Source organism: Silurus aristotelis (genome assembly GCF_946808225.1).
Source record: "Silurus aristotelis genome assembly, chromosome: 5".
NCBI lineage: Eukaryota > Metazoa > Chordata > Actinopteri > Siluriformes > Siluridae > Silurus > Silurus aristotelis.
Window position 1 is genome coordinate 21,825,804 of NC_139578.1, and position 13,619 is coordinate 21,839,422.

The 13,619-nt window shown below is 36.7% G+C and overlaps 1 protein-coding gene across 1 annotated transcript in view; it reads right to left on the minus strand.

The window, feature by feature from the left end:
* Nucleotides 1–772: 772 nt before the first annotated feature.
* The window catches only part of LOC310726139 (insulin receptor substrate 1-B), a 42,506-nt gene continuing 29,659 nt past the window's right edge, over nucleotides 773–13,619 (minus strand). Inside the window, exon 3 of the mRNA XM_083541413.1 lies at nucleotides 773–2,815. Coding sequence (XP_083397539.1) covers nucleotides 2,808–2,815 — 8 coding nt within the window. The 3' untranslated portion in view covers nucleotides 773–2,807. The remainder of the gene's footprint in view (nucleotides 2,816–13,619) is intronic.

A 13,619-nucleotide genomic window follows, 5' to 3' on the forward strand; every position in this document is an offset into this window, starting at 1 on the left:
TCCAACATCAACATGCAAATATAGCTTCCTTCTAAAGTGAGACCAAGGGAACTGTCTACTGTCCAGAAGCCTCAAGCTTGAGCTCAAGCCTTTACCTTGAAGAGAAGAAAATCGGAACGAGAGAAGCCTGTATCTGTAATCAGGTCAGAGACAGAATCCATGCCGCTGTCTCCTAGGTGGCCAAGTAAAAATACACCTGGGTCAGCTGGTTTGTTCCTGTTTGCTGCACAGTTGTATTACAAGGTGCTGTTTTTTTTAATTGACTGTTGACTTGGAATTGGCAGTTTATTGAATTGGTGGTTTAAGTACATGCTCTTTAAAAACTGCTTACCATTTTGGTAGGAAGGTAGGCCTCATAGTGTTGTTTTCGAACTTACATTCTCAGAGACAAACTGTAGTAAACTGCTTTGGAAACTCAGGGTTAGGCAGAAGGCTGTCAGTGTAAACACAAGAGCAGGTGCCAAATGCACAATTGCTTGTCATTCACTGTGCAGCAGCTCACCTGAGCTTCTCTTACAAGTGTGGATATAATACAGATTTATCTCTGTCAGTAGAATGCCATCTGGCACATTACACTCTGCTCACACACAATAAATGCTTTGTGTTTATACGGCTGTAGATGCATTTGTCATCATTTTTATATAGAGAGAAAATGAGATAGGGCAGTAAGAGGAGGACAAACACAGAAAGAAAGTAAGAAAAAATTGTAAAACATTTTAAAGTAAAATCACACTACTATTCTTGCGAATTATTTATATATTCAACTATATCATGGTGTATAGAGGGGGGGATTTATTGTGATAAAACCAGTGCTACTGAAGGAGATGTAAAACACTATGGACCATGACAAAGAAAAACACATGGCAAACACGAGTAACACAAATGGGCAGCTCACACTGCAATATGACATTCTAATTTACAAGAAACATAATTTGAGCACGTAAGATTGTAGCTCTAACCCTTCACCCCAAAAACTACCCCAAAACCACCCCACTAGTAGAACCAACAGCAAATAACAAACTGTGGGAATGCTCAGAGAAAGAGGATGTATGTTGTCCCATACCTGGCCTCTCTTAAAGACTGCAGTTTAACACTATTTCTGTCCCAATTTTTTAAATAAGTGTGAGGTGCAAAAAATGGCAAAATATGACTCTTCAAATAGAATGAAATTATTTTTTTCTGGGTGGTGGGGAAGGGGCGCTATGGGGGGTACTTGCTACAGAAAGGTCTCTGTGTTCAACAGGGAAACGATACTCACTATCAGGTCAGGACATCTGAAACATTTTGGCATTCACAGTTTTTGCTGTAAGACATGGCAAGCAATAGGCATGAATAAGAAAATATGCTGGTACAGATTTTTATCTTTATATTAGGTCTGCACATCAGCATGCTTTATTAGACATATTTTGCATGTGATGTTCAGGATCAGATTCCAGCTACACCGTTTAAAAGTCTTTTTAGAGGCAGGTCATTGTGCAACAACAGCCCTCTCCCTACACATAAATATACTGAACAATTGATCTTACAAAGCAGTTAACCATCATTAAAAGCTGAATTAAAGTGAGAACTATGCCAGAAAGTGAAAATAGAAAAAGATTACAAAACTGGCGAGAGAACTATAATTAGAGCCCATTTTTACTCTAACTTTGGCACTGTTTGCCTTTGATCATATCAACCAATATGGAGGCTGGTATTACATGCTAAACACAGATGTTACCATTTACACTGATCAAGTCAAGTCCCTGATCCATATATTACCCAATGTAGAAAACCAAGGACGGAAATCAGTGAAAAAGGTCGACATCTACTGAATTTTTTTGTTTGATAATGTCTTTTACATTCCTATTTGAAACATTATTTGTACAGTCCACCATGGACTTGATCAGCTAGCATGTTTGCATGAGGTAAGTAACAGCAGGTACCATCACAGAGAAACACCCCACCTTAAGACAACAGAAAAAACAGCGCAGTAGGGTAAATGCTACCGTAGGAGCACCGGCAAAACAAAAAAACGTAAGGGAGGGCTGGAATTACAGATAGGCACTAAAGTACTAATGCATAGTAGGGACATTTAATTCACATAAAAAAATTAAAAAAAAAAGTTAAAGAATGAAGCAAAAAGAAAGAAGAATCAGAGAGTGAGAGGTGAGATTTACAGACAGCGTTGTGAAAAGGAATCAACAGAGACAGTCAGTAGTAAGAGAGTGCAGAGTACTATACTAAAGCTAATGGTAAAGCTGCTATACTAATTAACTAAACAGCACAGCACAGTACAGAGCATTACCATCATCTGAACAATTCACTATAGTACCACCATTTCTTTCTTGATGATCATGCCTTCCCAGCTGTTCTTCAGTCAAACTCAAGCTGCAAAACCTCTTTCAAATAACTACAATCAAAACAATAGGCACTTTTTTTTTAAAGTTCGTAATTCAAGAATTGTGATCTCAAGTTCCACAGTTGGACTGAATCCTTTTGCCAAACTGTTCAAATGCCGGACCTCATTGGCTCTCAGATTAGCAGGCGTTTTTCATCCTCTCCTCCGATTGGCTGTGGTTTTTATTTGTTACAAAACCAATCTGGGCAGCAAGGAAAGTTTTTGGCACTCAATCCTACTGGTTGCTGCAACGAGTCAAACTAAAAACATAGACAAAATGGTTTATCAGTGCCACAGAGGCGGCTGGACCTTGCACACACACACGACTCGCCGCCTGTTTGTTTTCTAAAAGTCAAACTGCCACACATTGTGTGTGCAATAAAACTCTGGGACTTCATTCCTTGGTATTCCAGAAGACCAGGGCAATGCTTCAACATTCTGAAAAAGAGAAGAGAGAAGGTTTTGGTTAGATTTAGTATCAGAGTAAAAGAATGCAAAAACAAGAAGTTCTCAAGTGTAAATTGTTTTATTAGTTATGAGTTTGTTAAAAAAATATTTCCACTGAGATTTCTGTGCAAGCTGTTAATCCCCAAATGGAATAAGATTATATTTCTAAAATGCACTATGAGCAGTAGGTCCTGTGAAACATCAGAAATAAAGATTTTGTGTCACGCACAAGAGCCATGCTTCCCCCTACATAACATCATCAGCCTTGATAAGAGCAGAACTGTATTATAAAAATCAATGGTACGCATCGACATTTTCTTTTTTTTAGCTTCTTTAACCCAAACAACAGAGGGTCAAGTATACATGAAGAAAACAGAAATGACCAACATGGCGTACATTAACCTTGTAAGCGAGAGTGTTCTGTTCCAATGGCTGCGATAAGAGGACTATTACATTTGAGGACATGTACCTAAAGGCAAGCAAAAAAATGTGATCGTGTTTGTATGTCTCTGAGTGCATGTGTGTGCGCTAACAATCGTGGTCAAGAAGCAAACAGACGTCATTCAAGGAATATAAAAAATCAACAAGTGAAAACATGATCAAATTCCCGCTTACCAGACATCATTAAATAAAGAACAGTGTGGGCTTGATCACTCCACTGCTCTATTTTCTTCCTGTGACTAATATCCTGTCATTTTCTCTTATTATTGGGTGCATGATTTCAAATCAAACAAACAAACCCGAACGGCAGGAAACCCGGTCGGCGGATTTGTACAGAACATTATGTGTTATTGAAAGTACGTTAGAAACGTCCCTCTGTTTACAGTTAAGGTTGAGTTTGTAATATTAATGCACTGATGATGATGTTTACTTCATCTTAAATATGATCAAAGAAAAGAAAATCCATCAACACTTGACTCAGACTGTTTTCACCAATAGTTTACAAATGCAAAGCAGCAAAATTAACATCCAGAGGGTGTGAGCACATCCTCAAGGTAAATGCAGTAAATTTTTAAATGTTGCTTATAATTAAAGACTTAATTTGCATTAGTGCTACAGCAAATATTAGAAAAACATGTTTCAAAATAACTCCAGTAAGAAAACAAAAAGAGAACCTAAAACTTGAAACAACAGGTTCTGTAGACGCTTGGTTCGGTTACACTAATCACACTAGACAAACCAATGGTCAACCTTCTGACTGAACAGTAAAACTATATCACATGATCACATGTGCAAATAGCAAAGCAAGAGACATAAAAAACAAATCTAGATGTGGTGCACACAATCAACACATATTGACCACAGAGCTTCTGTGAACCTTAACCTACAATAAAACCCTAAAAAATTCAACATAGCCCATATCTGTAAGCTTCTCGGAGTTCATTAGACACCACAAACAGGTCAATGGTCTGGGGAACTGGGTACGGTTTCCATACTGAATGCAGATTTTGCATACAATATGAAAATAGCTTATTAGAAACATGCTGACTCAAACAACTCGAGGTAGACTTCAGCAGTGAAATACTAAAATATACCTTTCTACAAAGTGGGATACATTTCAAAGTCTGCCTTATCACCTGCTAAGTGCCTCTATAAGAACACAGATCAATTAAGTATGAAACAAGGGACACAAACAACACTATTTTGCAACTGATGTTCTGTTCTGTTCTGTGTTACCCTGTGCTCCAAATGTTAAAAAAGACCCTTCATCCTACCCCCACCGCTTTTCCTACCCCTACAATGCTATATTTAGTCGGACCAGAACAAGCTGTGCTATCCAAATCACAGCAACTTAGTGACAATCCCAAGAAGACAGAAGAAACTGGCACACACACACAAAAACACACACATACTACAACATGAACACACAAGTCCTGAATTGTGTGTGCAATCTTGAATACAGTCATTTACATCTTATATCATTAAATTGATATATAACAATATGTATTTCAACCTCTAAATGTGTAAAATATCTATAAATATGCTGAAATAGGTCTTAGATTTGGTTTGTTCTAAACTTGCTGATATTGAATTTACAGTGCAATGAAACTAAATATTGAATAATATGAATGAAAAAAAGAAATTTATTCAATATTACTTTCATTCTTGATTTACCTAATACAAAATATTCATTGACATCTTTTTGAAATGTCTCATGTACACCTGCCCATTTGCAGTTATCCCTTCAGCCAGTCAAGTGACATCAGTGTAATGTATTAAAAAAATCTGTCAATAGCATGGTTGTTGGTACCAGACAGGCTGCTTGATTCATAACCTGCTAATCTAGAATTTTCACACAAAACAAACTCAAGAGTGCTAAAAAAAATAAGCACCCAGTGAGTGGCAGTTCTGCAGGCAAAAACACCTTCTTAATAAAACAGATCAGAGGCGAATAGACAAGCTGAGCTAGGAGGGCATCTACAATAACTCAAATAAGAGTAGATTAACAAGAGTGGTGAGCAGAGAACGTATTTCAGAATGTATAACATGTCGTTTCTTGAGGTGGATGAGCTTTAACAGTAGAAACCTCGGAGATCCGGTTCCACCCCCATCAGCAAGAACATGAATCTGAGGCTACAGTGGTCACAGGGTCACTGTAAGAGTTTACATCCACATAGTAGCTGCAGTGTTTGTAGTGCTGAAGTGTCTTAAGAGCTTTTCCAAACAAGATGGAAGTCTTCCTTTCTTTTTTTAGACTCATCTTTGCATAAGTCTCTCTCATTTCCTCATGTGTTACTCCAGTGGAGCAATGATCAATATAACAATACCCCTGAGAGCTGCCACTCTTTCTTTACAGTGGCTAATTCCTCCCTCTTGCTTTTTATGCAATTGATTGCAGTTGCCAAAATGTGTGTCTGCCTGCACTAGGGCATGCTTTATCTGTCTGGCTGATTAAGCCTTTTAATTACTAAATCTATTGTGTGTGTGTGTGTGTGTGTGTGTGTGTGTGTGTGTGTGTGTGTGTGTGTGTGTGAGAAACTTCAAGTAACAGTGATGATTTATTTTCTGCATAACTGTAATGCCTCGAGTATTGGTGGAATGTACAGACTGCATGCCATCATTTATGAATGCATATGTTTGTGAGTGTGTGTGTGTGTGTGAGAGAGAGAGAGAGAGAGAGAGAGAGCGAGAGAGAGAAAGAGAGAAAGAGTGAAAAACAGTGTGAGTGAGGCTTGATAACTGCTTATAGAGTATATAAGAGCCACTCCCTTCCCCCTAGTGGCTGTCAATATATACGATGTATATCTTTCTGTGTTTTAATTCTGACATGTATGAGAGACACTGTGTGTATGAACGCTTATTCATATTTTATCTTTTATAGCAGACGTTACACTGACACAAAATGTAAGGATAGAGCTAAGTTTGGCCATACAACAGATTGATATTTTGTGTGTGTGTGTGTGTGTGTGTGTGTCAGTGCAATATAAAATGCAATATCCTAGTTTGGGGCCAAACAGAATAAAGGGAAGTGGGTAAGAAGTCAATGTTGCAGACCCTCAATACAAGCACAGACACACATCATGACATACATGACCAGTGATGCAAAATGATGCGAGATGAGATGTTTTTTTTACACAAGCAAACAATACTATATGTTTAACTATGTGCAGTAGTTCATGTGCAGTTGAGGAAGCAGCAGTGTGAGAGCAGTAGATGCACAGCTCACCAACATAAAGCTTGAGTGCCGTGACATTGCTGTGCTGCCTAGATGCTTTGTGTCATTCAGTGTAATTGTGTCATAGTGCTGAAGTCAGCAGACGTGTGCTGCCAGAAGCTCGTTTGTTTAGGGAAGGAAAGAGCATCGTTTGCTTAACGGTACTGACGGTATTTTGCAAGATCTGTGCTAAAAAAATAGCCACTATTGGTCAAGTACTTGATAAAGAAATGCTGAATAGAGGATTTTCAGTTTTGGGCTGTGTACACACTAGTGATGTGTTCTTTGCGAGTGGGTTGAGAATTCTAGCTGACTTTGATGAATATTGAGAGAATTATTTTCATTTTATAGCTCAACCCATTGCAATTACTCATGCAACTTAACTAAATCAAATTGCTTCATGGAAACCACTGTTAAAACTAAATTACTGATTCAAAACTGTTAATGATGAGGCTGATTTTGTGTTTCAGTTGTGTGTATTAGTTGGTGTCACAGGGAGGACCTGCTGCATTGCTATGAGTCTAGAGAAGGGGGTATATAAATCGCTTGCCAGGAATCAATTTAAATTGAAACAAATTCCACATCTACACAGGACAGCTTTATTTTCTGAATGTAATCCAGCTATTGATATATTAGATTTATTCATTTGGATTTTTGTTTATTTAAAAACTAGAATGCAATGCAATGCAATTCAAATCCAATCCAATCTCTGCAGTCTCTCCTAGCCACACAGACACATGCACATGTGCCCAGACGGTACTAAAATGCCAGTAATCTGTGAATTACATCATCAAATCCCTACTGATCTCAATGTCCTTCTTTCCCCTGCTTAGCTTTTAATATATCAGCTGGTGAGACCACTAGAATGGACATTTTTGGGGAAAGACACACACACACACACACACACACACACACACACACACACACACACACACACACACACACACACACACAGACATATAAATATATAAAACAAAAATAATTCAAATGTTTGTGGATAAGATCTTCTGCCAAATGCCATAAATGTAAATGTTAATTAATTGTATGTAAGAGAAGAAGGAAATTTATGACTATTTGGTCCGGTATCTAATAAACCATGTGTTTTTCTGATGCTGAGGTGCATATCATAGCATATCATAGCTTTCTAATACACTAAATGAGGTTGGCATGTCCTGTTTAATGCATGATGTGGAAAAGCAGGCAGGTATAATGCTTTAATGATTTCCTCTGATCACTAGCAACTAAAATCCCTTTCTACCTGGTCCACTTTGCTTAATTAGGCTTTCACTTATCCAGTATTCCTTATTTTTTTTTTTTTTTTTTTTTACATTTCAGCAATACAACTGCTATAATTAGGAAAATGTGAGATATATGTCATATCTCAATATGTCAAAATTAATTGGAAAAACAGTAATCTAGGGACATACATGTAAACTGTTAAATCCTGGATTGTTCAGCTTCAATGGCCCCTCACAAAATGATTTCACTGAACCCAAACATGGTAAAAAATCTTGCATTGATTCTGAAAAGTAGAAGTCTTCTGCTTTTTTGCAAGTTCTAGGAAATAAAGAGAAATAGGAAGAGGGACAGGGCAGTGTGGACATTTCAAAGTTGGTATATTATTACACACTGAATTGATCAGACCTTCTGGTTTACTATGCTGCTAGCTGCCGAACAGCATGATTAAATGCTTTATCTTTATGCAAACTAATTGCCACCACAACAATTGCTTAATTGGTCCCTTTTCCATTCTAATAAAATAATCTATAGCCCAATCTGTTAGAAAGTTTTTAATAAAACAAAATATATTTTATATTAATGCATATCATCGTCAATAAACCAATGCTAAAATGTTTATCACTGTTTAGTATAAGTGCTGGTTCTGTATTAACAATTGGTAAAATTCTCATGCATTTACAGCTTCAGTAGTGCAGAACAGCACTGACAGTTCAGCGTTTTCTCTAACAGTTCCATGTTTTCTCCAGACATTCTTATTTACTTGATGAACACCTTCTACACCAGTGTACACCTTGTACACTAGTTTGCTGAGTCATTCGTAGACGTTGGCGATATGATGAAATGCTATCGTTATTATGATATATTATATCTAGGTCCCCTGGTGGTCTAGTGGTTAAGATGCAGCGCTCCCACCGCTGCGACCCGGGTTCGATTCCCGGTCAGGGAACCATCCCCAGCCACTCTTAGTGTCGGTCCCAAGCCCGGATAAATTGGGGAGGGTTGCGTTAGGAAGGGCATCCAGCGTAAAACATGTGCCAAATCAAACGTGCGGAGGATCCGCTGTGGTGACCCCTAACGGGAGAAGCCGAAAAGAAAGTTTATGATATATTATATCTACAGTAAGCCTTTCTGAGATTAGAGTTATCAGTGCCATTATACAGCCAAACGGATTTGAACACCTGAAATTGCTACACAGAGCAAGATTATTATATAAGTGTTTAATAAGACTCCAAATAAGTGATTTATTAATAAATAAGTGCACTTGGCAGATAAATGAATGACATTTATACATAAATAACTCAAGACAAATACATTTTGTGTGTGTGTTGTAATGCTTAATCAGAGTTATGCAGATTTCTACCATTTCTAATAAAAAAATAAATAGTTTGCATTAAAATGTCAATGTCAAAGGTGTTATTTCTAGCACCTTGATGTTTAACCAAAAATAATAAAATATAGAATTCAAAATCCTTTTAATGCCAATATTGTAATAAGTTGGTAATTCAATTATACACATATTTTCAGATATTTTTTTAATTACTTAATTTTTAACAACTTTATTTTTAAACAAAAAATTCTGTTGAACACAAAATATCTAAAGATAATATATTTATAAACATTTATAATAATTCTGTTTGAAAGAGAAAATATAAATTGCTTCTACACGTCTAAATGATTATTACTATAAAGTAAAACTAGACAAATTGTATTAAAATGCTGAAATATATAGCTGTAATGGCTCAAAATATTGTGTTACCATCGAGTATTGCTTAGTCACTGCTCAATATATAGGATTCCTGTGTAATTATTTCTATGTAATTAGTGGAAGCTTAACTCCACCTCTCTTCTCTCAGCTGTTCCCTGCTGGGATTTACATAAAATTCATATGACAACCCAGATACCCATAATACACCCTGTTTATAAGACAAACAGGACACCAACATGGCATCTTTGAGCAATAGCAACGCAATATTAAACAAGAATGCAGCATTACTAGAGGCCCAAGTTGGTTGGAGGCATGTTGGCCTGACTAGGTTAAGAAATAAAATTTGAGTTATATCTAGATTATATCAATCTGAACAGCTAATAACGCTCTATTGTGAAGAAAAGTATATCAGATTAGGACCTGGTTACTTTTAATAAAACCACTGCTATCTTTATAAGCTGATAATTAAATTATTGTTAAGATTACATTTCTTAGGTTGATATATTTTTCTGTCCACTATCTTATTAATAATTTATCCACCAGAAGGCTATAACTATAGTCAGTCATTACACAGACAAGCAAAACGTGTTGACATTTTTTAGCTGATCAAAAATGTAGTGAATTAACTTGAAAATCCTGATAGTAGAACAGATAGTCTGAACCTTTCACACAAAAAACCCAATAGTCACACCTTGTATTTAAATCTTTCATGATTCCCTTATCATTTGCATAGAAACACTTGCTTGGGTATTTGATAAAAAGTATGGTATGGTGTTTGATGAATGCTGTTTTAATGCAACTTCCTGGGCCACTGTAGATATTAGCTTCATGTATTTCGACATCAATTGATTGAATTAAACAATTGCTTCATTTTGACAATTTTGCAAATGATTTCTTAGTATTAGCAACTCTGTGGCACCAGTGCATATTTCTTATTTAAATAAAAAGCTCTGTTATAAAATTCATCCTGTTATCAGTTGTCCTTGTGTCAGCCTCTAACAAGATATAACCAGTACTGCCTAGGGGGATTCGCTGAAGTCGCATACACATACACAGTATTCTATGAACAGAACACTTAAAGTAGCTGCCTGGATAAGTTATTGTGATACACATCACATGACTGATGTGTATGTAGACGCTTCAGGCTGTGTGGAGTTCCACACAATTGCACTTTGACTGTGCAAATAATTTTCCTCAGCAATATCTTTATGTTTTATACTTTATCTATCCACATGTGTGCGTGTATGCGCACATGCATTTGACACATTTACCCACGTGAGAAATGGCTGATTAGTAGATATAATTGACTGAGATATCCTCTACTCAGGAAGTTGTCATGTGTGTATGTATGTTTGTGTGAGTTTGTGTTTGTGTGCATGTGAATGCATGATAGCTTTACAGTGATAGCCTGAGGAGACACATGTCCTGATCAGTGAAAAATGCTACTTTTCTCATAGCTGAAAATACGTACTGACTGAAAATTGATGGCTGTGATCATTCATTTTACCACAGGCTGGTATTATCATATAGCAGCCATGCTGAAGACATGACACATAGTTTCAGAAATCATATTTATCTGGATTATTTGTATTGATATTTTTACCATCAATTATATTTACTTGTTTCTTACATTCATATATTATCTAAAAGCTTTTTAAAACGTTATTTACTGTCTCCTTAAGAATTTTTACATTTGTTTAGTTCATGCAATCATAAAGATGGAGCTTAATTGAGTGTACCGTTGCATGAACATTATCAATTAAGTAATGATATATAGATAATTATGAAATTAAAATTTGTGCCATTTAGCAGACACCCCTATCCGGAGGGACTTACAATTATAAGTTACACATCAATAAAAATTATACAAGTAATTGTTTAGGGCCTTGTTTAAGGGTCTAACAGTGGTAGCTTGGTGGTTCTGGGATTTGATCTCACAACCCTCTGACCCAACGTGCCTTAACCTTTGAGCTATGACCTCCAATTCAGTGTTTATAATCGACATTAGAATATTCAGACTATAAACTATATCTACAGTTAAAACCATTTTACAGTTAGTGTTTTACATATTATTTTTTTTCTGTTTGCACATATGCTTTCACTGTTTATGCTATGAATTCTTATATTACACTTATTAGGGTGCTCGGTTCTATTACACATAATGCTAGTCGCCATGAACAGGTGAAATGGTAATGTTTACTCTATAACTGACTACATGCATGTACTGATTGTAACTGATCATGAATGAATTAATGAAGCTGTCTAAGAAGCCTTATTAAAAGTTAGTTGAGAGCATAGTTATATCAATATTAGACACATGTTATAAAATTTGCATGGGGCAGAGGGTAGTGTTGCTGATTCACAGACTGCCTGGTTTGAGCCTGAGCTCAGGTTACTGTCTGTGTAGATTTTTGGGTGTTCTCCCCACGTCTGTGAGGGATTCCTATGGCTTCTCAAATTTCTTCCTTCAGCTGGTAGTAAGATTTGCTACTCCAAAATGCAACTGAATTTCCATAATGATGATGTTCATTATTAAAATTCCTCAGACAGTAATCACATATTATCACAATATATATTATTGTCCAGAATATAGTGTCCTATCATCTTAAAGAGCCAGTGGGAACATGGAGAATTGATTGCTGGGACTCACATTTAAATATCAGACACTGTCAATGCTGCAAAGAGCTTCATACGTCTTACTTACAGTTAAATGAGCACCGAAACATTGAGCCATGATTGATTACTAAACCTCTCCCAGCAGCTGTAAAAACTATTTTTGCTTCCTCTGAGCACACATTATTATCAAAGTGCTACAGTTTTAAATAGAAAAAAGGGAACTTTTGATAAGACAATGAAAGCAATAAATGGTGATTTATAACTAGGGTGGATCAAGTGATCTGTTAGCTTTAGGAAACAAACTTTTGTACTCATTGTAGCTTGTTTGGTGTTGATTTTACTTTGACAGTTTAATCAGTGATTCTTATCAGTTTTCATATTAACAGAACGAATGGTTATTGAAAAGTGAATGAGTAAAATTTATTGAGGACTGACAGTACAAAGATTCAGGACTGTCACGTGATTTCCTGAAAGTGTATAAAGTATATCCTTAAAACACAATGTGCCACCCAGTTCTATATATAGCCATTTGTTTGTGGTGTGTTACCTGTGCAACTGAAAATCATTAGTGTGTGCTTGTGTGTGCATGTGTATGTGTTTAAAGGGACTTGATCTCCAGATAAGAGATCTCTCTAGAGCGTACTGGCTCAGGAAGAGTGACACAAGACCTGACTAAACTTGAGTAACTCCATAGAAACAGAAACAGAACTTAAGCAATATCAAGACTTGCTAAAGGAGTGTGAGGTATTAACAGAGTCAGGACTGTCCTGGAAAACATGAACCAGGAACAGGTCAAATTTAGCAGTACATTTAGTACACAGGCTCATCTTTCAGTCGTTAAAATTCATAAGAACACAATGCATACACACATTATAATCATACTAACACACGCTTCTCCACCCAGTAGTTAGAACTTTTTAAAACAGTTACTCAGTATCAAAATGTAGATCTGTGGTGGAGTGGGTCTGTTTGCAAGCTAAGTCCTGATTGGCTGCTTGATTGAACTGATCATGCAAGATATACTCATTGAGAGAGAGAGTAAGTTTTACGCACTTCCCCTGAACACACACACACACACACACACACACACACACACACACACACACACACACACACACACACACACACACACACACAGAGAATGTTCTGCAGCTAAAGTATGACTGCTGACTCACCAACTACAAACAGTGCCAGTTGGGCTTCAGGCCATTTGACAGAGAAAGAAGAGACAGCAAAGAGATAAATTACACATACAGACACACACACACACACACACACACACACACACACACACACACACACACACACACACACACACACACACACACACCCAACACCTACGCACATAACTAACTTTGAAAGATATTTCCACAAGGTTAGTTATATGTATACTTATTGCTATGACCAATATTGATATGTCTACACCAAACAATAAATGTAAACCCTAACCATACACTTCATATAAAATGAGACAGCAATCTTAGCACCTTAAGACTAGCTTAGGTTTAGCTTTATTTTCAGAGTACAAGTACAGATACATAAAATGCAGATAGTATACAACCAGCTTTGCAAATGGCATC